Source organism: Thunnus thynnus, chromosome 6 (assembly GCF_963924715.1).
Source record: "Thunnus thynnus chromosome 6, fThuThy2.1, whole genome shotgun sequence".
Taxonomy (NCBI): domain Eukaryota; kingdom Metazoa; phylum Chordata; class Actinopteri; order Scombriformes; family Scombridae; genus Thunnus; species Thunnus thynnus.
Genome location: NC_089522.1, coordinates 32326835 through 32351281, shown reverse-complemented (window position 1 = coordinate 32351281; position 24447 = coordinate 32326835). Strand labels below are relative to the sequence as shown.

Sequence of the window (24447 nt, the reverse complement as noted above, 5' to 3'; positions counted from 1 at the left end):
TATTAGAAGTGTTCATGTTCCTCTTTCTGTACAAAGTCAGTCATGTACAAACTACAAAGCTTTATACAGAACCACAACTAGACCGACAGACAGGACTGTAGCTGAGGATAGGGAGTGTTTGGCAGTGATGGAAGAAGTATTCAGATCCTTTACTTAAAGCCACTGGAAACCCAAATGCACAATAGCCTTCAAACTATGTAATTTAAGGTCGTATGTACATAATAGTAAGCATCTAAAAAGTATTAGAGATTAGTTTCAATCCAAATTCAAAATATTGTCATTTAAGTTTTTGTAAACTTTCCTGATATTGGGTTTGAGTTGGGCTTTGTTATGCTTGGATGTTTGTTACAAAAATTATGCAATTAATTTTGCAAACCAATCTTTCTCCAGTGGAGTAGAAAGTACAGTACAGTACTTGAGTAAATGTACGTCTTTCTACCACTAATCTTATTCCTCTGTGCTGTAGACCTCCGTTGTTGTTCCGAAATCTATTAAAAACACATCAGTGAACCACACCGCTGCACTGGGTGACATGTTCCTTCATTATGAAGAGTTTGGTCACGTTAGTCTGTTTAGAAACAGACTAATTACAGCGATGAGGTTTTCAGACTCAGGAGAGTATTTCTGTGTAAGGCAGACGCCACTGAGCATGTGCAGGAACGTGGTTCTGTTTATAGAGCTTCGCTAGGTTGTTGTGCTACATATCACAACCTCTTGATTTATAATGTAGCACAAAGTAGAACATTGTAAATATTTTTTGAGTAAATTTCTCTCTTTATGAACCCGGCTGCAGCTATGTGAGAGTTTTTTTGTCTCAACTAGTTTCAGTTTTTAGGAAAGCGATCAGAGAGACACCTGCTGAGGTCAACGTGAGTCCTGCAGGTCCTGAGCTTCGTCCTCCAAATTGTTTTGTGTCCTCGCTGCAGGACGGCGGCGTGACTGGATGTCCTCGGGGCGATGATGAAGCCTGTTGTCATGAGGACCTGAGGACGCTCTGTTCCACTTTACAGTCAGAGCTGATACACTGAGAGGCTGCCTTACAGCGACACTGAGGGATCCTTCCAGGGATTTAGGTTTTGACTTTGTGTTGGAGGTGTTATTTGTCTGCGTGGGGGTCACACTGCCCGGGAAGAAAGAATTTTTTGATTAATAGTTTTGCATATATTTTATCAGAGGCTAAGTGGAACGTAATAATTATAGCTCAACCAACACAGATACAGATATTTGAGAGTTTTAAAAAATCTGACAGTGACATATCAGCCAATATACATTTTTTTACACAACCCATAACATAAATAAACATCTTGGGTAAAGGTACCTCAAATTAGTTTGGTTTTTTTTAACAACTGCAACAAATAAATGTCCAGGTAGGATCCATAGAATAGAGAAACATTTTTTGGCTGATTTATCGGTCGGGCTCTCGTATGAATGTGTCTTCCTCCACATCTTAAGCAGAGAAGTGATTTGAGTTATATTTGTGTCTCTGCTCTCTTTATGTTAGTCTGATCGCAGTTTACATGTCACTCTCATGTTTCTTTCCTTACAAAAGCTTCACATTGCGCCCAAGTACAACAGCGAACCTTTAACTCCTTACTGTCCAAAAAGGCGTCTTAGATGTGCTGCGTCAGGTCTGTTCGCTGCTCCTGAGACCAGGTTAAAGGTTAAAGGTTATAGATCTTTAGCTGTTCCCGCTCCTCAGCTTCAGTCTGCTGACACCGTCTCAGATTTGAAATCTTTCTTAAAACACATTTTTATAGACTCGCCTTTAGAGCTGCAGCAGTTAGTCGATTAATCGATTAGTCGATCAACAGAATATTTGTTACCAACTATTTTGATAATGGATTAATTGTTTTGAATCATTTTTTAGGAAAAAAAATACAAAAATTCTCTTGTTCCAGCTTCTTAAATGTGACTATTTTCTGGTTTCTTTGGTCTTCTATGACAGTAAATTGAATATCTTTGAGTTGTGGGTGTTGGTTGAGAGAAACAAGACATTTTAGGTTGCATCTTGGACTTTGGGAAACAGTGATCAACATTTTTCACCATTTCTGACATTTCATAGACCAAAGAACTAATCGATTAATGAAGGAAATAATCAAATGATAAATTGATATTTAAAATAATCGTTAGTTGCAGCCCCACTCATCTTCTTGTCTGACAACTAGACTTATCTGTTTATACAAAACAGCTCTGTTGTGTAACTGCCAGATTTAATCTTTATTTTTAATAGTTTTAATTGTTTTACCTGATGGATGATTTTATTTAAGACTAAATCTTCTATGCTTTTGTTTTTTATTTGTGTGATTGTCTTTTGCTGTCTCTCTGCACTGGAAATCACTTTGTGCTCTCAGTTTGAAAAGTAAGATAAATAAATAAACAAATAAAATTATTAGGGCTGCAACTAATGATTATTGTCATTATCAATAAATCTAGCAATTATTTTCTTGATTAATTGATTAATCATTTGGTTTATAAAATGTCAAAAAAATGGTGAGAAATAATTGATGAATATCACTATTTCCAAGAGTCAAAGCTGACATCTTCATATGTTTTGTTTTGTCTTACCAACAGTCCAAAACCCAAAGACATTCAGTTTCATATCATGTATGATGAAGAAAAGCATGAAATCATCACATTTGAGATGTTGGAAACTATACATTTTTGGAATTTCTGCTTAAAAATGGCTAAAACGATTAATCAATCATCAAACTGCCTTTTCTTATTGATCTGTCTCTGGCACAGACTGAGACTGATTATTCTCTACAGTGTTTAATCTCATGAACCCTTTACCTACAGGCTCCTTTAGGACAAAACACTCACAAACACAATATTTATTTCTACTGTTTTGCAGATGATATCCTGCTGTACATCACTCTTTGTCATCTTTCTTACGTCACGTGTTTACTCTGTTTTCAAGATCATTGTTCAGCTTTTCTCTCCGCTGAAACCTTCAAACTGTAACTCCCTCTTCTTCTTCTGTTTTATTTTTGTTTGTGCAGGTTGTTCAGTGTCGTCTTGGAGACGATGACTCATAAGTCTGGAGAACAGGCGACCACTCATCACATGCCGGGGAAACCTGGAGGTCTGGACGTCAAAGCTCTGAGAGCCTTCAGAGTCCTGAGACCCCTCCGACTGGTTTCTGGAGTTCCCAGTGAGTTTACTGGACTGTAGAGTGAGTGCCTGAGAGTCCTGTACGGCTGTTCACATCTTAACTTCTGTCTGTCTGTCTGCTCAGGTCTGCAGATCGTGTTGAACTCCATCATGAAGGCGATGGTTCCTCTGCTCCACATTGCTCTGCTGGTTCTCTTTGTCATCATCATCTACGCCATCATCGGTCTGGAGCTCTTCATAGGACGCATGCACAGGACCTGCTACTACATAGGAACAGGTATACACACACACACACACACACACACACACATACTTTTAAAGGGTTCATATTATGCTGTTAGTGATTTTCTGTCAATTATATCCTGTTCTTATGTTTGATGTTAAACATGTTCAAAGTTCTAAAACTTGAGGTGAATGGAACTAGAAATGGACTAAAAATGCTCCCTGCAAGTCAAAAGCCAGGGCTTCAACCTGCTCTGAACGCTTCTTTGTAGCGTTTTTTCCTATTTTGCTGACAAGATGACATCAGCTCATCACATGTCCATGAGGTCCCTGAGGTTGTTCACGTTGTCCGCTCTCATATTCTGGATCTGGTTCAACTCCAACACGTATGGATGGATTTGAAAAGTTGACATTTGGAGTAAAGAAGGAGAAAAAGAAGTGAAATCCTGCTACTATAGTTTGTTTACGTAGTTTGTAAAAATTAATTTTGATGATCACCGTCAAACTGATCAACAGCCCAGAAAGAAGGACTGTCTGTTGTCCGGCTGTATCCACGTCGGCAAGTGCACAGGCTAGAAAGATCACAGCCATGAATCCGGCTGTCTCGGAAACTATCTTGTGGGATCCTGTGTTGCATCTGCAGCCATCCTCCTGCTCGACCCCCAACGCTCAGACTACCTGGTCAGATGTGGTTGTAGGAGGCCAACAAAAAGGGAAAACACCAGTTTTGGTCACCACCACCTCTCGACCTTTCCAAATGTTTTGCTGCGCTACCTAATAAGGCCCCTGTTCACTCGGCGTATGTCCCTTTGGCTGCCACTCACAATGACCCCGGCTTGGGCCAGATTCGTACAGGAGCTACTTTGCCTACTGCCTGCAGACCAAAGATCCCTTCTTCCTTCTCTCTGCTGGGTTTTCTGCTGATGCTGTGGCGCATATTTGCTATTCCAGCAATTCCTGCTGTTGCTACAGCCGCTGAACACCAACCACATCAACCGGCCAGTGGGTCCCAAAGAAAGTCCAGTGGAGCAGCTGGCACACTGGTGGTGCTTGTGATTGGATCATCCATGGTCCATGTTAAGGATATAAACAGCTCTGCTGCACAGTTGCTGAAAGAACATTACTCTGCTTCTACTGTTGTTGTGCTTGTGGGCACCAATGCGCGTCAGCGAACCTGAAGGCGGATTTCATCTGTCTTGTGGATACTCTGCTTGATTCAGGTAAGCAGCTAATAATTTCAACCATCTAAGACAACTCCATATGTGGATTAAAGGCTACTGTAGGAGCAGGGATATCCTCCTTTGTGGACACATTTTCAACTTTTCTAAACCAGAATGGACTCTTTAAACCTGATCGTCTGCATCCTAACCAAATAGGACCCCGTCTGTTATCCATGAACTTCGAACTAGCATTGCAAGGCCCCCACCTCATGACATACTGTGAGCCTACAATTTCTCAAGCCACTCAACCAACACACCAACTATCAACAGAGACTAAGAAACTCTCCGGAGAGACTCACCGACAACTCCAAGAGCTGCCATGAAGCACTTGTAGAGGGGCCAACTCATTCTCTTGATCATATCCTGAATGTTTGGTCCAGCCGGCTTCACTCTTTTCATCCAGTTGATTCTGTGGGGGTGAAACAGTCTCCAGGACGACAATGTCGATAAACGCTGTAAATCCATTTGTAGTCGTTACACATCTGGGATCACTCTCATCCATCATGGTCCCACTCTGCAGAATAAGTTTTTCTCTTCACTCGTCAGAAAAGGAGGTTACTTTACTGTCTTTCCTGACAGTTCTGTTGCCTTCCTGCCTCCATTCTTTGTTTTTCTTCTTTCAGTTGTTTTATCTCTTCTCTGTGTACTCCAGCTCAAATGAATACGCTTGGCCATCAAAGTGAAATGACTCACAACAGTCCACGGGATAACCGCTGTGAAACTCAGCCTCATACAAACTGGCATGTGCAGATGAATATGTGGGTGATCAGGTTAGCCGGCAAGCTGCCCCGGATCAGACTCATATACAAACTTTTGAAGCAGTTCATGTAAAAATCATACCCAATGATCGTCATTTTGTACAATAACCGTCTTTTTGTGAATCCCCCAAACCTCTATAATGGAGCTAGAGAGAACAAAATTAGCATGACACATAGAGCCACAATGCGCACATTTATGGGAAATACATCAGGTTGAAATAAACCGGAATTTTCCTTTAAGTTGCTAAACTGTCCTTGATAACCACGTTCCTGCCATGTGTGAACTGTCTACCCTGTCATGGTCTCATAAGTTTATGTATATGGTTTCATATTTCTGATATTCTCTGCAGATAACTATGTGGAGGATGACCCGGTGCCGTGTGCGTTTGCTGGTCACGGCCGTCAGTGTACCGTTAACGGCTCAGAGTGCCGCGGGCGTTGGGAAGGTCCCAACGGAGGAATCACCAACTTCGACAACTTCTTCTTCGCCATGCTGACGGTGTTCCAGTGCATCACCATGGAGGGCTGGACCGACGTTCTCTACTGGGTAACACACTCAACTGTTTACTATTATCAGAGCCTTTAACGCAGCAGAGACTCAGATCTGTTTCTCACTCTGTGTTTCTGTCTGTGCAGATGAATGACGCTATAGGATTCGAGCTACCTTGGGTTTATTTCGTCAGTTTGGTGATTTTCGGCTCGTTCTTCGTTCTCAACCTGGTTCTGGGAGTCCTCAGCGGGTTTGTCTCTCCTTAAAAACAGAACAGACATTATTCTATCTACAGATTAGTAGTATATGTAGTATGTAAGTATGTTCGCAGTGCTTGTTCCACTGGTCTGTTGAGACTTAAGGTGTTGATTTGAGATTCAGATTTGATTTATGTGTTGTTTGAATGTTGTTTGAATGTTGATTAAACATTGAACATTGTTTGAGTGTTGTTTAAAAGTTGCTTAATATTTTTGAAACATTTTTTGAACGTAGCGTGATGCCTGTTTCAGTGTTGTGCGAATGATTTTTTTAACGTTTGACTGTTGTTTGAACGTTTTTGGAACATTGTTTGAATATTTTTATATTGTTTAAATGTTTGTTGAACGTTGTTTGACCGCTGCAGAGAGTTCAGTAAGGAGAGGGAGAAGGCGAAGGCTCGGGGAGATTTCCAGAAGCTGCGGGAGAAGCAGCAGATGGAGGAAGATCTGTGTGGATACATGGACTGGATCACTCAGGCTGAGGACATGGACGAACTGGACGAGGACGGAAACCCACGTAAGACTGAGACTGTGTGTGTGTGTGTGTGTGTGTGTGTGTGTGTGTGTGTGTGTGTGTGTTACTGAAGGTTTGACTGGTTTATGTGTGAGTTTATGCTGATATGTTGCTTCAGTTTGATATTTTAAATGAGAGCTAAATGAGTCATTTATGCACAGCTAATTAAAAAATATCAAGTTAATTCATATCAATTAATGAAGCCAGTTAAAGCTAATTTGTCAATTGATGAAATCAATGAGGCAGAAAGTAATCAGAGAAATGATGAAGCACCATGCACTCACTGTAAAATCATCTAACATCAATCTAACATAACAAATAACAAACAGACATTGTGTGTGTATACAATGTTAGGGCACAAGTAGATCACAACTAGGAGAATGCTAAGATGAAAAGGCTTTTAAACAACAGAGAAATGACAGAATCTGGTCTATAACAGAGGTGGACGTTCAGCAGGACAAAGCAAAAAGAGAAAGTTAACAGCCTCCCTGTGGGGGGGAACTGGAGAGTTGAAGGTGAGGCAAAAATAGAAGAGTCAAACATCCTTCTTGGAGTCATAACTCAGTCAAATCTGAACACACAAGCATGAAATGTAGTTAACTTGTTAACTCAGGTTTGGGAGCAGAACCACGCCTCAACCACACCTCTAATCATCTGCCAAGCCTACTTATACCGGGTCAACCCTTCCTACCCTGTCTGTCTCAGATTTCTCAACCCACCCTCCCTTTCCCTTCATCCCTGCATCCTCCTACCTCATCCCCTCATCCCTTCATCCCTGCATCCTCCTACCTCATCCCCTCATCCCCTCATCCCCTCATCCCTTCATCCCTGCATCCCTTCATCCCTTCCTCCCCTCATCCCTTCATCCCCTCATCCCCTCATCCCTTCATCCCTTCCTCCCCTCATCCCTTCATCCCCTCATCCCCTCATCCCTTCATCCCTTCCTATTCAATCCGATGCATACCTCTCACACGTCTCACTCTAGGTGCTCTCTGAGGGGCCGTTGATCAGCTTGGGCAGGAAATATGCCTGAGACGGAACATTTGACTTTTAATGATTTTCTGGAAATTCTTTTAAAATCTGAAGAACATTTGGATGAAACCTGTTGTTGAACTTAAAGAGGTCTAGTTCTAGCCTGGATTGTTCCTCATTCTTACATCGCTGTGGGCAAAAGTGTTGAATAAATGTAAATGTGCTTCTGTGCTTCTGATTGAAATGATAACTGTTCTTTCGCTGTGTTTTCCTTCTACTGCATGTGTGTCTCCCTCAGGTCCGTCTCTGGGTGATCTGTCAGATAAGAAGAGAGGGAAGTTTGGATGGTTCAGTCACTCCAACGAAACACACGGTAAAACAAACACACACGTTTCACACTCACATCGAGCCTCATATAGGAGCATTTTCTTCTCCTAAATTTCTCTCAGATTCAACAGACATGTAACAAACTTGATGCGTGAGGTTCTGTTGACACCGCTCTGCTAGTTACGCATCACAAAGTCTTAACTTTGTAGTAAACTTCTTTGAGAAATTTACAATGTCTGGGTCAGAGAGAAGCATGACTACGCACATGTGCAGCGGCCTCTTCCTGACACGGAAATACTCTCCAGAGACTGAAAACAGGATCTCTGTTATTAGTCTTAACAACAGAGGTCTACGGATACACACAATATACTTGTTAGTAGATCAGTTCATTGTTGGTTTGGATCCAAACATGAGGTTTGTTGACAATAAGAAAAATATAGAAAATCAGCCTTATTCTTTCACACACACACACACAAACACACACACACACACACACACACACACACACACACACACACACAGTCTAAATGTAGAAAGACTGTCCCTGTAAAATATCTGGGTCTCTATCTGTCCTCCAATTTATCCGACCCTGTTTCTCATCAGTGTGTGTGTGTGTGTGTGTGGTATGACTTAAGTCACTTTCAGGGACACACACCAGACTTAAGACCAGTTGATTTAGGATGGCTTGTGTAATTGGGGACAAAAGCTGTGCCCCGGATTGGTAAAATGCAGATTTTTGGGTCAGTGGTTATGGTTAGAGTTTGGTTAAGTCTGCAGGAAATGAATGTAAGTCTATGTAAATAGCCCAAAAGTGACTTAAGTAAACCTGTGTGTGTGTGTGTGTGTGTGTGTGAAGTTTAGATCGGAAACATTTTACTCACATTAAAGGAGTAAGTTAAATATTTTAAAAAAAGAATAAATAACTGATTTACTCACAAAAACAAAGATGGAAATTCATCTTATTGCAATATGTGAAAATAAAGAAAGACGATAAAATAATAACCGTCTGTCTGTGTGTCTCTCAGCGAGTCTTCCTGCAAGTGAAACGGCGTCTGAGAACACCGAGAACATCGACGAGGAACACACCAACTGCTGCCAGGCCTGCTGGTAACACACACACACACACGTTCAATGCTTTATTTGAATCCACCAATCACAGTCAAGCCTTCAGGTCATGTGACCACAGTTTCACCAGCTGCCAGTCTTAACCAAACCCAGAAGTCAAGTTGTTCTATGGAGCTTTCAACCATGTCTCACAGTTTTTTTGGTCAAAAGAAAAAGCTAGGGAAAAAGGTAGTAAGTGCATCTTGAGTTTAGATTCTTTAACGTCAAACTCACAATCATCTAAACGTTTTATTTCTTTGTTTAAAACTCCACTTTGTCTCAGATTATCATTAAAATGATCTTTATATGTGAACAGCTTTCCTCTAACTGCTGTAAACTAACTTCAGTGTGTTTTTGTTTCAGCGCTCGAATGATGAAGATCAGCTGCTGGTGAGTTCAATGTCTGTCAGACATTTAAGACAGCAGCGTCACTTTTTACCCAACAGACGCTTCACTTATCAGAGTCAACTAGAAATATAACACGACAGAAACTAAATAAACATTTCAAGACTGTATGACGCAATTGAACACATCGATCCTCCAATATCGACTAATACAGAAGATGTTTGGGAACAGAACGGAAGACGTTTAAGGGAACATATTCTGATTTTTGTGATTTTCTGTTATTTATATCCTGTTCTAATGTCAGATGTTAAACATGGTAAAAGTTTCAAAACTTGAGGTGAACATATGTAGAAATGCTGCCTGCAAGTCAAAAGTCAGGGCTTCAACCTGCTCTGAACGCTTCGTTTGCCATGTTTCGGATGTATTTGAGAGGTTTCTATTTCAAGAAAAGATCGAGAAAAAGTAGTGAAATCCTGCTACTGTAGTTTATTTCATGGTTTGTTGATGTAGCCTCCTGAGTGACAGGAAGTCAGCTGTGACACAACTTCCTGAAACTGACCAATCAGAGCAGAGTGGGCTCATCGGGCCTTAAAGAGACAGGACATAAAAAGATCTGTTTCAGATTTTCAATGCTGTAGCTTTGACTTCACTATTAGCGCAATATATTAGCTGTCTGGCGTCCCGTTATAATGAAACTACGCTGCTGTACAATAAAGCTCTGTGAGTTTGAATTGGAGTTTCTGTCTCTCTGCAGTCGGACGTTGCGGCGGTGGAACCGAGTGTGTCGCAGGAACTGTCGCACCGCCGTCAAATCGGTGACGTTCTATTGGCTCGTTCTGCTGCTCGTCTTCCTCAACACCTCCCTCAGCGCCTCCGAGCACTACAACCAACCTAACTGGCTGACACAAGTCCAAGGTACAAATACACGCCGTCACTGTCCTCCTTCCTCACACGTTGAACTAAAACTAAAACAATAACCCTCTCTGTGTGCAGACATAGCCAACAAGGTGCTGCTGTCTCTGTTCACCGTGGAGATGTTGCTGAAGATGTACAGTCTGGGTCTGGCTCATTACTTCGTGGCGTTCTTTAACCGTTTCGACTGCTTCGTGGTGTGTGGCGGCATCATGGAGACCATCCTGGTGGAGCTGGAGATCATGCCTCCTTTGGGGATCTCGGTGCTGCGCTGCGTCCGTCTGCTGCGCATCTTCAAGGTCACACGGTGAGACACACACGCACACACCCGAGCAGGTCACTGAGGTCATAACTGAGTCATCAACACCTCTTCTGATGTCACTGTCTTTCTGCTCAGCCATTGGACGGCGCTGTCCAACCTGGTGGCGTCCCTGCTGAACTCCATGAAGTCCATCGCCTCCCTGCTGCTGCTCCTCTTCCTCTTCCTCATCATCTTCGCTCTGCTCGGCATGCAGCTGTTCGGCGGAAAGTTCAACTTCGACGAGACGCAGACCAAACGCAGCACCTTCGACGCTTTCCCGCAGGCGCTGCTCACCTGCTTCCAGGTAAACCACATGACCACACAGCTGATCGGTAATCAGTGATGTCACGGCGTGCAGCGGCCGTGTCGCTAACGAACACCTTGTTGACTGTGTGTGTCTAGATCCTGACAGGTGAGGACTGGAACGTGGTGATGTATGACGGCATCATGGCGTACGGCGGCCCCGTGTTTCCAGGGATGATCGTCTGCGTTTACTTCGTCATCCTTTTCATCTGCGGCAACTGTATCCTTCACCTGCAGGATTCATTCATCGAACTTCATTAAACCATCAATTATAGAGCTGCAACCATTTATCGCCAGCTATTTTGATAATTGATCAATAGTTTTGAGTCATTTTTTTAAGAAAAAAAAGTCCAAATTCTCTGATTTCAGCTTCTTAAATGTGAATATTTTCTGGTTTCTTTAGTCCTCTGTGACAGTAAATCGAATATCTTTGAGTTGTAGACAAAACAAGACATTTGAGGACGTCATCTTTGGTGTCTTTCACCATTTTCTGACATTTTATGGATCAAAGAACTAAGTGATTAATTGAGAAAATAATCAACATATATTATCAGTATATATTTTTATAACTCTACTGTCTGATCTATATGTGTAATATGTTGGTTGTGGCTCATAGTGATGAACCTACAGAGAATTATCAGAGACTCTGCGGCTCCTCTCGGCTTTACGGAGCTTTATAGTGAGTTTCAGCTCATTGTTTATCTGTCCGGCTGCAACTTTACTGTTCTGGTTCACTCTCAGGGCTCTCATGGCATCGTTTTGGGCCGCAGCAGGCAGCTGTTTTCAGAGAAAAAGCTCTAAACTGTACACTACCTGCTCAGCACCAAACGGCAAACAGACACAGTTAGCTGTAGACTAGCTGGTCACCCGAATAAAACGTTGGCAGTTTACGTTTCTGCAAACCACAGAAACATTGAATATGTACGTTTCAACACGTGTAATACGTAGCATATTAACATTTCTAAAGTGACGTAGTTCACATGAGATCTATATGAGCTGATCTTTCCTATTACGAGGAGGAGGAGGGGGGGCTGGTGGATGGTTAGTAAGTTTCTTGGCAGCAAGTTTGAAGTCAGCACGGTTCGAGACCACCTCGAAACCAATGCCCACTTTCATTTGACAAAAGTGGGTGTTTTTAGTGAGACATTGGCTGTTTTTATTTTATTTTTTATTTTAATTTTAACCCAAACCATGATCTCTCCCTAACCCTAACCAATTGGCCTTTGTCCCTAAACCTAACCAGACCTAAACCACAGCGTTGTCACACCATGAAACATCATTGTTCAACGGGTAGAAATGTTAATATGCGACGTTTGTTGAAATGTTGATATGATACATAATTCACATGTAGAAACATAGATATTCAATGTTTCTGCGGTTTGCAGGAACGTTCAATGCCAACGTTTTGTTTGGCGACTGGGTTGAGCCTTTAGCAGCTAAAGAGCCAGATATTTCCCTCAGGAGTTGGTGGAGAACAAAAACAGAGTCAAAAGAGAGTGAATATTGGACAGAAACACGACTCCACATGAATGATAATGTTGCTCCGTAACTGCTGGATGTGGAAATAAGCAACTGTTTGCTAACATGTTAGCCACAACTACTCTATAAACTGATGATATGACAGAAGTCATGTTTAGAAACTATTCTGCTAAAATCAAGTGGACAAAAAAAATCATTTCAACCAGACTGAAACTACAAAGGATCAAGAATAGAACCCTGAGGAACCCCACGATTAATTATTGACATTATTAATGTGATGATCATGTTGTAACTGCTGGATGTGGAAATAAGCAACTGTTTGCTAACAAGTTCAACATATCAACTTAAAAGATGTTACTGCTGAAAAGTAGTTGACAAAAACATCAGTTGTTGCAGGTTTGAGTTAAATGTTTTTTTGTGCAGTGATTAGGTCATTAATAGAGGTGCATTCAGGTGCTGCAGGAAAACTCATCTATCTGTGAGAAAACGTCTTGTACAGAGTCGAATGTTACGTGTTCTTAGCGTGTGTCAGATATCCTGCTAAATGTCTTCTTGGCCATCGCTGTGGACAACCTGGCTGGAGGAGACGGAGACGACAACAAGAAAGAGTGAGTGATGGAGGGATGAAGAGGTGGAGGTGGGAAAACATTTTAATTAAACAAGAAGAAGGAGGAGTGAATGGTGGAAGGAAGGACGGGAGAAGAAATAAAACTTAAGAAAATGAGAGATGATGGAGTGAAAGAAGAAGAAGGAGAGAGTGGTTTGTTTACTTTTCAATCTTTTCTGTTGTTCCTGCAGTAAGAAGGAGGAGGGAGCGGAGGAGGGGGAGGCGACCGGAGAGGAAGAAGTGAAGGTGAAAAAGGAGACTTTGATCTTTAGTCTTTATCATTTAAATGCGAGTCTGTCAGTTTAACCGTCGTTTGTTTCTGCAGGTCAACATCGACGAAGACACCGAGTATGAGGAAGAGGAGATCGCTGAGGGAGACGAAGGTCAGTCCCTCAAAGTCCTGAAACATTTCCAACACGACCAACAACATCAGGGTCAAATCTCCTGTTCTGTTCCTGGAGCTCTGGAGAAAATATCATCCAAAAAGAGTCCAAATCAAAGCCATAAAAAGACTAAAATCCAAATAAAGACACACACAGTCAGACAAAATAATGATCTCTGTATTATTAATATATATCTTCAACATGGAGAGAGAACAAAGCACACACTGAGCCTGTTATGGAATTTTCCATCTTTAGGGGTTACGTTGGGTCAAACCTGGTCCTTGAGGTCACAGAGTAAACAACATCAAGTCTCTCAGAGAGAGACGCTGCCTCTCCTTGGATATGCAGCTGTCTGGGATGTTTTGGGGAAACAGGAGCCTCTCTGATAAAGGGTAAATCAGTATCGCCATGGTTACCAAGGTCAGAGAGGCCCTTCCTAGACAGCACAGATAAGTGACTGCGTAGATCCTGTTGACACAATCAGACATTCAAACCAGAATGTGGTATTCCAGAGAGGATATTCTACATATGAGAAAAATTGGTGAATCTCACAAATTTCACTATAATCACTTGTTGCTGCCTGTTGCTTGAGGCTCAGTGTGTTTGGTGCTGAAGTGGCTTCAATCATAAGAACACACTTTAGTTCTGAAGTGACTCACAACTAAACTTTATTCCAGTTTTTTCTCCTGTCAGAAAAGAAGATGATTGTGTGTTTTGAGTGTGATAACGTCTCCTCTGCTGCTCTCAGACGGAGGAGACGAGTTAAAGATGGCCGATCTCGCTCCTCCTAAAGAGAAGATTCTTCCCATCCCAGAAGGCAGTGCGTTCTTCTGCCTCAGCAAGACAAACCCGTAAGTCTGTCCACACCCTGGATGTGTTAAGAAAGCTGGACGTTGTCCGGATACAGAGCAGTGGTGGAAAGTTCACCGATGACTGACATCTGTACTTCAGTAAAATTACTATATGACTGTACTGTACTTAAGTACAATGTTGAGGTACTTGTACTTTACTTGAGTATTTCCATGTGATGCTACTTTATACTTCCACTCCACTACATTTCAGAGGGAAATATTGTACTTTCTACTCCACTACATTTATTTGACAGCTTTAGTTACTTTTCAGATGAAGATTTGACACAATGGATAATATAACAAGCTTTTAAAATACAACACATTGTTAAAGATGAAACCAGTGGTTTCCAACCTTTTTGGCTTTTGACGTCTTACAAAAAGCAGTGTGTAGTCGGGGTCACATTTCACATGTCTATGAGTTGTTAACAGCTCCACCAAATAGTGATTTTTCCCTCTAAACTTCTCACATGCTTTCATTTCAATAAATGTTCAAATGATCCAATATTTCAGCAAAAATCAAAGATTAGAGAAAAAGTCCAAAAACTGAAAACACATTTGTGTATCAGAACTTTGTTTTTTCTTCTTTCCTCTCCCATTAATCATCTCATGACCCCTCAGATTTATCTGCTGACCCTTTGGAGGGGCCCCGACCCCTAGGTTGGGAACCACTGGACTAAACTAGCTAACTGTATATAAAGTAGTGTAAACTAGCTCCACCTCCAGCAGCTACAACAGTAACATGCTGCTCTAACACTGATGCTTCACTATTAATAATCTAATGATGTCATATATAATAATATATCAGTCAGAGGGACCAAACCACTACTTTTACTGCAGTACTTTAACTACATCAAGCTCATAATACTACACATGTACTTTTACTGTAGTGGGACTTTTACTTGTAATGAAGTATTTTTATATTTATGTATTGGTACTTTTACTGCAGTAAAGGATCTTCCAGCTGATGGAAAATGCTTTTGTTGACAGTTTCAGGTGTTTGTTTTTAGAAACCATGTTTACACCTAAACACCTCTAACGGTTGTTCTCTCTCTCTGTCTCCAGTATCCGTGTTGGCTGTCACACTCTGATCCACCACCACATCTTCACCAACCTCATTCTCGTCTTCATCATCCTCAGCAGCTGCTCATTGGCCGCTGAGGATCCGATCAGAGCCCACTCCTTCAGGAACAACGTGAGTCCTGAAACATTCAAACCAGCAAGCAGATACGTGTGGCTGCGTGTATGAAACATGTACAGATGTTGGATGCTGTCGGAGCAACGTGTAGCTGCAGTCTGCTAACACGCTAGTGATGTAATCTGATGACATCACTGCAGTTAGATTTAAAGTCACTTGACAAAGCAGCTAGCATCGTAGCTACGGCTAATGATGGAAACAGGAGGTCCAAACCGTGATGTCAGAGGTTTCAAACTCAGAGCCAATCAGAGCCGAGCAGGCGCTCAGCGAGGTCTCCTGATCGCTCTGTCGCTGATGATGTCGTCGACACACCTCTGTGGTTTGAGCTGAGGGGGGCGGGGCTTCAGCAGATTACACGGCATAAGTGGGTCAGTGACTAACCGGGTTAAAGAGGGAAACACATGGAGGGAGAGAAAATCACCAGTTTACTGTCTGATTCTGAAAACTGACTATACACACACACACACACACACACACACACTCACACACACACACACACACACACACACACACACACACACTCACACACACACACAGTGCAGCAGCTGTCTTCATGCAAGACGTAGCAATTAGCAGCAGCTGGAGGAAGAAATGACTTCCAACATACAATCAACACACACATATATACTGTATGTACACACACACACACACACACACACAGATGTTAACTCTATATTATCCACCTCTGTTCTGGATAAAAATCTGCATTTTCACTAAAAACAAAGATTTACAAAGATGATTTTTCTCAATTTTCATCTACAACTTAAAGGGCAGGTTCACATTTTTTTCAGTGTGTGTTAAACCAGCAGTCAGGTGTCCATAGTAACAGTGAAAGAGGTTTTCCTCGCTGTAATCATTCCTCCTGTTCATACTGGATATTAAAAGATCCTTCAAATGTGCTTTCAATGTAAGTGATGGAGGATAAAATCCACAGTGTGTCCACACTTGGGACTTGACTTACATCCTAATAGCAAAGACTTGAGACTTACTTGTAAAACAAATATTTGCAATATAAATACTGAACTAGATCCCAGAGACAAAAGGAGGTGATGCTCATCCTTCCAACACTTTGATCTGGAGACACGTCTTTCAACATTTACTATACTGGTTTCCATGATGTCATTCCTGCCCCTCAGAGGATGAAAACTTGTGTCACACTGAAGTTAAACTGCCCATGAAAATGTAGATGTAGTCATAATTCTGGGACTGAGTGTATCTGTTTAACTGATTGTCTTTGTCTGTGAGCAGATTCTGGGTTATGCAGATTACGCCTTCACCTCCATCTTCACCGTGGAGATCCTGTTGAAGGTAAAAAAATCACCTCCAGTTCGGATGAAATAAGTTAGTTAGAATGAGTTGTTTTTTCTTCTTCTTTGTATTTGATGCTACCTTCGTGTCTCTCTGTATCAGATGACCGTCCACGGAGCGTTCCTCCATCAGGGCTCCTTCTGCAGAAACTGGTTTAACTTGTTGGATCTGCTGGTCGTCAGCGTCTCACTGGTCTCCTTCTTCCTGCAGTCAGTATCGAGATCCCATTGATTTTCCTTTTTATGATCAGATCGATAAGTGGACGAATATGATGAAACGTTTTTAGGAATGTGAAACAGATGTGTGTTTGTGCTGCCCTCTGCTGGGAGAAGATCACAGCTTCAGCTCTTCATTTAAACACTGTGTGTGTCTCTGCAGCTCCAGCGCGATCTCCGTAGTGAAGATCCTCCGAGTCCTCAGGGTGCTCAGACCTCTGAGAGCCATCAACAGAGCCAAAGGACTCAAGGTAACAACACGTTGATATGTCCCTCACATGTAGCAGAGCTCAGAGCTGGACCAGGACCTGGATCAGACCAGACAAGACAAAGATAGAAGGCCAAAATAATACTCGTACATGTGAGCTAGATAATATACATAGAACAAATAAACACACACTAATACTCACTGTATGACATTAACACAAAACAATGAACGCATGCTACTTATTAAAAAACAGCTCATAGAAAGACTGCATGCTCTTACTTTGAAATGCGGAAATGACGTCGTCAGCAGGCGATCACATGCTGTCAGAAAATGGCCGAGTGATACGTGTGGATTTTCGTTCGGACCGGTGGAAAATTAGTTTCAAAACTCTGTGTGTGTAAAAAGCAAATCCACACGCGTAGAACTGAGATCCACTAATGTTTTTACGATTCACAAATAAAAACTGAGTTCACAAATGCTTCACATTTATTTGTGAATTAATTTAAAGGTATAATATGTAATTATTCCACATTAAAATGTCTAAAAACAACTATGTTATATATTTTGTTTATACCAAATGTTTCCAACAATTTTCAAATGTATGTAGATGCAGTATGTTACCGTCTCACCTTGAACAGGTCATTTAATCTGTCATTTAATCAAAGTAACGGACCGTTTCATTTGGTCGCCTGTCGATGACGTCATACCTTCTCTACCAAAGAGTAAACACGCACCAGATGCATACGGCGGCGCTGTGTTTGTCCGCTACAATGGCGTCTACCAAAGAGTAACTTACACACATACAAGATAATACATCGGCGTTGTGGTTGTTCCACACAAACTGTTATAAATTGACTTTTATTCAATTTTGAGCCAAATTTTCATGATAAATTTAGGTGGTTTTTAACTATATCTTTTAGCCGAAAGAAGAATTTTAGTCATTGGACGTCTGGATCTTAAATTATCAGAGAAATAAACTGGACAAACGTTAGCAGCAGCTCGGCTAACAGCCCCTCCAGGAAGTCCAGTGGTCACCGAACATCGTCGGAGAAATATTGATTTTTTTAGGTGAAACAGCTTTAATTTGTATTTTTAACGATTTTAATCTGCGTGTATGTTTGTTCTGGAGAGGAGGAGACCTCTGCAGGTAAAAACATCCTGAATGATGAACACTGGAGTAATCCTATCCTGGTGAAGCTGGGATTAACGAGGAAGACAACAACTCCCATGATCCCTTGCTACTTCACACCGTCATCATCACACTCCATCTTTTGTTATTGTTTTGATTGAGACGCCTAGCGGCATATTGTACGTTTAATGTATTCACAGATATTTTTTTTATTTGTGGAATTTGTTTGTGTATTTGCAAATCCGTTTTATATTTGCAAAGTTTACATTTACACACAGATTGTCGATCTGTTCACACAAATCATTATGAAACGGATTTATCTCCATATATTTGGCTCTGAAGTCGGAGGGAGGAGGTCGGAGTGGATGGGAGATCCAGATTCACATCCTGAGTCCTGCGTGTTTTTAGGTCTAGGTCTGGATCAGGTTTCTGAAAGATTGTTGTTTTGTTTAAATGTTAATTATTAATCTTGAGCTTCAAGTTGCTGTAGACTTTTCTCTGTATTAAACAGAGACCATGACCTTTCTCTGACCTTAACTAAGTGCTGCCAGAGTCTGAATACAAACGTAAACTGTTTAATATTGATGTAGTTTTTACTGATGGATATTGTGCTACAAGATCATACAGTCCCATGTATTCTGGTGGGGAAAAAAACATTTAGATATGTTCAGTATCAACATTTTTGTAACTTGCCAAATATGTTAATTAACAACATTTTCTCATCATGTTGAGAGAAAACGTGACTCAACCAGCGTTATGTTTCTACCAAACATATTTGTTTAGTGTAATTTAGTCGTATATGAAGGTAATTTCTAGGAGACGGGGTTGGTTATAAATATGGTTCGACATTCAGTTCTGTTAGTTGGTGAAGACTGATTCTGTATCTCTGAAGGAAAAAGTGTTTCACCAGATTAAAGGACGACCTGCTGGGCTCAGCGGCGTGTTGGTAAAGCTGTGTGAAGAGTTTTACAAGATGTGGACTCAGTGTTGAACATGTTCAAGACTGAAGGAATGTGTTGATACGTCACTCACACTCCTGTAAACACTGGATTTAGTCTCTGTGTTTCTGTGTGTGTGTGTGTGTGTGTGTGTGTGTGTGTGTGTGTGTGTGTGTGTGTGTGTGTGTGTGTGTGTGTGCAGCATGTGGTCCAGTGTGTGTTTGTGGCCATCAGGACCATCGGAAACATCATGATCGTCACAACTCTGCTGCAGTTCATGTTCGCCTGCATCGGAGTCCAGCTGTTCAAGGTGAGACGGTAACATACTGCATCTACATACATACTACATACTAATTACATACTACATACTAATTACATACACTACATACTAACTGTATACAGTATTTATTACATACTAGTGATGTGCAGAGAGTCCAGTATTTGTTGAGGCAGCAAAATTATTTGTATTTGAATAAAAGTGAGAAGAGGCTTACAAATCCTGTTTTTGCTTTTATTATGCTTTTAATTTTAGTAAATTAAAGTGTTACAATAAGTTTTTATGAATAAACTACCTTGTGAAGTAGGACCCCAAACTGGGTCTCGAACTGGAGTCTCCCAGATGACAGACGACTGTACTGACTTTGCAGACAGACCTCTAACTAACTTTTTAAAAAATATTTATATGAAACAAATATTCGTAAAAAAAAAACCTCACTATTTGTGCTTTGCCGAATAATGTATTTGTATTCGGGCACACCCCTATTACATACTGGAGATTTGTGATTTGTAGTATCAGGAAATGATGCAGTTTGTGCACCAATTAAATGGTGACTTTGGAATTCAACGGTTAGATGATTAGATCATCACAAAGAGAAACAAAATGTTTTTATAATAACTATTTATTTAACTATTTATTTAATTCCAGATTCCCTCCATAGATTTTTTTAATAGCGTATATAAAACTACTAATGGTACATTTTCCAGCTGTGAGCAGTGCCTCCATTTCCTTCATTCATTGCTTTAAGATAAGATAAGATACTTACATACTTACAAACAAGTAAACAAAAACCAAAACACACAATAAGACCAATGAATCTGATAAAACCACTACAGTTTACACTCACCGAGCACTTTATTAGGAACACCTGAGCAGTCCAGTACAACAGCTCTGTCATAAATTCTACTTGTATGAAGTTTTTACATTTTTAGTTTTTGTTGACATTGTCAGAAAGGTGATTTTTCTACTTGATGTTTATTATTGAGGTTGTAGTGGGTGCTGGTGGTGCATTATATTGAAAACTGTTCCTAATATTTAGTCCAACTTATTACAATATATTGATTTAACAGATTTATCTGTATTTATGGAATATTTAACTGTTTTAAAGAGATGCATGTTTCACTGTTGGACATGTTTTTTTTGTGTTTCAGGGTAAATTTTATCGCTGCACTGACGAAGCCAAACACACTCCTGAACAGTGCAAGTAAGTTTTTACTTCTTCAACTGTGAATCCAACTTCTGTGTTAAAGGTTTCTGCTGACCTTTGGACATGGGATGTGTTGACAATAAGAAAAATATAGAAAATCACCAGACATTTCCTTTAAATACTGACACATGGCATCCTGTGTGTGTGTGTGTGTGTGTGTGTGTGTGTGTGTGTGTATGTGTGTGTGTGTGTGTGTGCGTGTGTGTGTTCAGAGGGACCTTTGTGGTATATAAAGACGGAGACGTGAACCAACCAATGGTGAGAGAGAGACTCTGGCAGAACAGCGACTTCAACTTTGATAACGTGTTGATGGGGATGATGGCGCTCTTCACTGTGTCCACCTTCGAAGGCTGGCCGGCGTGAGTATCTGAGAGTGTGTATATGTGTGTGTGTGTGTGTGTGTTTAGTGGTGGAAGAAGTATTCAGATGTAGATGCAGCTTGATTTATGCATGTGACAAGTTTAGAGGGAAAAATCATTATTTGGTGATTTGGCTATTTGGTTTCCGTAGCTTTGGTTGCTAAGGTTGTCCACTCATGTATTTTTAGATCAGATTTCGTCTTGAATATGTACAGATGTATTTGAGAAGTTGATATTTAGAGTGAAGAACAAGAAAAAGTAGTGAAATCCTACTACTATAGTTTGCTTCATGACTTGTCGATGTAGCCTCCAGAATGGCTGGAAGTCAATCATGACACAGCTTCCTGAAGCTGACCAATCAGAACAGAGTGGAGCTCATCAGGAGGCGGGCCTTAAAGAGACAGGAGCTAAAACGTCCTGTTTCAGACAGAGGCTGAACTGAGGGGCTGCATAGAGGACCAGTAGAAGATAAGTAAGGATTTTTTAACTGGAAATCATGTAAAGATATTCCAGTAAAGCCCCAGAAAATAAATATAGAGGCTGGAAATGTGCTAAATATGGCCTCTTTAAATAACAGAGGCCCGAGGATTGAGCCCTGAGGAACTCCACACTTAATTTTTTCCTGCTCAGATATACAGTAAGATAAGAAAATCTCTACAACTCTCTACCTCGCTCATAGAGAAGTGAGACACTCAGACTGTGAAAGACGAGTCACACCGCTGACAAGAAACAAACAAACAAACAAACAAACAGAGCAGGTTGATAACTGCATATTTAACCCCTCCCTCTCCAGTCTGCTGTATAAGGCCATCGATGCTAACGGGGAGAACTCTGGTCCCATCTACAACTACCGAGTGGAGATCTCCATCTTCTTCATCGTCTACATCATCATCATCGCCTTCTTCATGATGAACATCTTTGTGGGTTTTGTCATCATCACCTTCAGAGAGCAGGGAGAGCAAGAGTACAAGAACTGTGAGCTGGACAAGAACCAGGTAAACTCACCTGTCCACCTGTCTGTGGTACATACAGTTTTGGTTACTTTTATCTTTATTATGGATGTTTCATACCACATGTAGAACTAATACATCCTCAACACCTTTAAACTTGTTAATGAATTACATCAACAGTCACTGAGTCATCCAAACAAAAGCACACAGAGGTGTTTCCTCGTCCTGATCGAGCTCAGTCACTGAGTAGCTCTTAAAATCATTGCAGAATGAATAATGAAAATATGAACTAACTGGATGAATCTTCTTACTATGGAAGCCCATAACAAGATTATAAAATGGGATGGAGAGTCACAATTTGGATTCAACTCATAATTTTGACTTTTATATCTCATAATTTTAACTTTTATCTTATTATTTTTACCTTTTGTCTCATAATATTTGTCTCACAGTTTTGACTTTTTATCTCATAAGTTTGACTTATCACAATTTTGAATTTTACCTCATAATTTTGACTTTTATCTCATAATTTTGACTTAATAAATCAAAATGAATATTTTTTTAATCATCATGACAAAGTTTTTAAAAAGTTTTTTCATTTTGCTGGTGTAAAGTGACTTCCATATATTACTGACCTATAAGGTGGCAAATGCAGGTGTAAAACATAAAAAAACTTTTTTGTGGCAAATTTCACAAGGTGCACAGTGACTTAAATATCCACGTTTCAGGGGTTTGAAAAGCGTTTCTAGAAATGTACATTTGCAGTTTCCCTTTAACTAGACAAGTATCAAATTTCAATCCACCTTTGTGAAAGAACTGTCAAATTATTACATCTCCAGTGGACGGTGATGTATTTCCCAGCTTTCAATCATTTTAAATCCACATATATTGAATCAAACTTGTTAATGAATTACATGAACAGTCACTGAGTCATCCAAACAAAAGCACACAGAAGTGTTTCCTCGTCCTGATCGAACTCAGTCACTGAGTAGCTCTTAAAATCGTTGTAGGATGAATAATGAAAATATGAACTAACTGGATGAATCTTCTTACTACTGAAGCCCATTACAAAGATTACAAAGAAATATGGGATAAAGAGTCACAATTTGGACTCAACTCATAATTTTAACTTTTATCTCATTATTTATATTTTTTGTTTCTTAAAATTTACATTTTGTCTCATAATTGTGACTTTTTACTTCATAATTATGCCTTTTTATCTCATAATTATGACTTCTTATCTTATAATATTTACTTTTTGTTTCATAATTTTGACTTTTATTTCATAATTTAGATTTCTAATCTCATAGTATTGAATTTCTATCTCATAATTTAGACTTTTTCTACAATAATATTGTCTTTCTACCACATAATTTAGATACTTAATGTCATAATATTGACTTTTTATCTCATCATTTTGACTTAATAAATCAAAATTTTGACATACCGTGAACATTTTTTTACTCATCAAGTTTTTTCCTTTTTACTGGCAGAAATGGACTTCCATATATTACTGACCTATAAGGTGGCAAATGCAGGTGTAAAGGTTTCAATTTGTCTTGTAGCAAATTTCACAAGGTGCACAGTGACTTAAAAATCCAACTTACAGGAGTTTGCAAAGTGTTTCTAGAAATGTACATTTTTAGTTTCCCTTTAACTAGTCAAGTATCAAATTTCAATCCACCTTTGTGAAAGAATTGTCAAATTATTACATCTCCAGTGGACGGTGATGTATTTTCCAGCTTTCAATCAGAAAGGAGATTCACATATATTGAATCATGTGAATCTGTATTTAACGATATACTGTATCATGATGAGTGCACAGAGATAAATGTGTTTATAGAATAAAAGAATCAAAATAGACAAACAATAAAAAACTTTGCTTCTTTCAGCAAAAACAAAACAAAATCTCACCGTGGAAACATTACCTCTCAGAATCTAGTTGTGAATCTTTTGTCTTTCTGTCTCCACTGCAGCGTCAGTGTGTAGAATACGCCCTGAAGGCTCAGCCGCTGAAACTTTACATCCCAAAGAATCCGGTTCAGTATAAGTTCTGGTCCATCATCAACTCGACCGGCTTCGAGTACGTCATGTTCGTCCTCATCCTGCTCAACACCGTCACGCTGGCTATTCAGGTTAATCTCTCTCTCCAACCTGTCACTCAAACTCTGACTCGTACTGACTGACATGAATCCCTGTGTGTGACGCGTGTGTGTGTTTCCTGTCCTGCAGCACTACGAGCAGTCGAAAGACTTCAGCTACGTCATGGACATCCTCAACATGGTGTTCACTGGACTCTTCACTGTGGAGATGGTGCTGAAGCTGCTCGCTCTCCGACTCAGAGTGAGAACACCAAACACACCTACAAAAAAAATACAAATAACTGCTGATATTCAGTCTTTTTCTTCATGCTCTGATCAAACCAACAAGTATTATGATTTATCTTCTTCCTCACTGTGTCCAAAAATGATGAAAAACACATCAGTGAGCCACACAGTTGCGCTT

The 24447-nt window shown here is 40.3% G+C and overlaps 1 protein-coding gene across 2 annotated transcripts in view; it reads left to right on the top strand.

The window, feature by feature from the left end:
- Positions 1–24447, top strand: part of cacna1fb (calcium channel, voltage-dependent, L type, alpha 1F subunit) — a 63778-nt gene that overhangs the window by 23717 nt on the left and 15614 nt on the right. For both annotated transcript variants that reach the window (XM_067593439.1, XM_067593438.1), the window contains exons 6-31: positions 3000–3151; positions 3236–3388; positions 5662–5858; positions 5948–6051; positions 6424–6575; positions 7843–7917; positions 8897–8978; positions 9339–9365; positions 10075–10235; positions 10314–10539; positions 10630–10837; positions 10936–11056; positions 12848–12923; positions 13114–13168; positions 13248–13305; positions 14054–14156; positions 15219–15348; positions 16600–16659; positions 16762–16868; positions 17038–17125; positions 19352–19459; positions 20578–20630; positions 20846–20992; positions 21786–21987; positions 23919–24077; positions 24175–24285. In XM_067593439.1, coding sequence (XP_067449540.1) covers positions 3000–3151; positions 3236–3388; positions 5662–5858; positions 5948–6051; positions 6424–6575; positions 7843–7917; positions 8897–8978; positions 9339–9365; positions 10075–10235; positions 10314–10539; positions 10630–10837; positions 10936–11056; positions 12848–12923; positions 13114–13168; positions 13248–13305; positions 14054–14156; positions 15219–15348; positions 16600–16659; positions 16762–16868; positions 17038–17125; positions 19352–19459; positions 20578–20630; positions 20846–20992; positions 21786–21987; positions 23919–24077; positions 24175–24285 — 3115 coding nt within the window. The remainder of the gene's footprint in view (positions 1–2999; positions 3152–3235; positions 3389–5661; positions 5859–5947; positions 6052–6423; positions 6576–7842; positions 7918–8896; positions 8979–9338; positions 9366–10074; positions 10236–10313; positions 10540–10629; positions 10838–10935; positions 11057–12847; positions 12924–13113; positions 13169–13247; positions 13306–14053; positions 14157–15218; positions 15349–16599; positions 16660–16761; positions 16869–17037; positions 17126–19351; positions 19460–20577; positions 20631–20845; positions 20993–21785; positions 21988–23918; positions 24078–24174; positions 24286–24447) is intronic.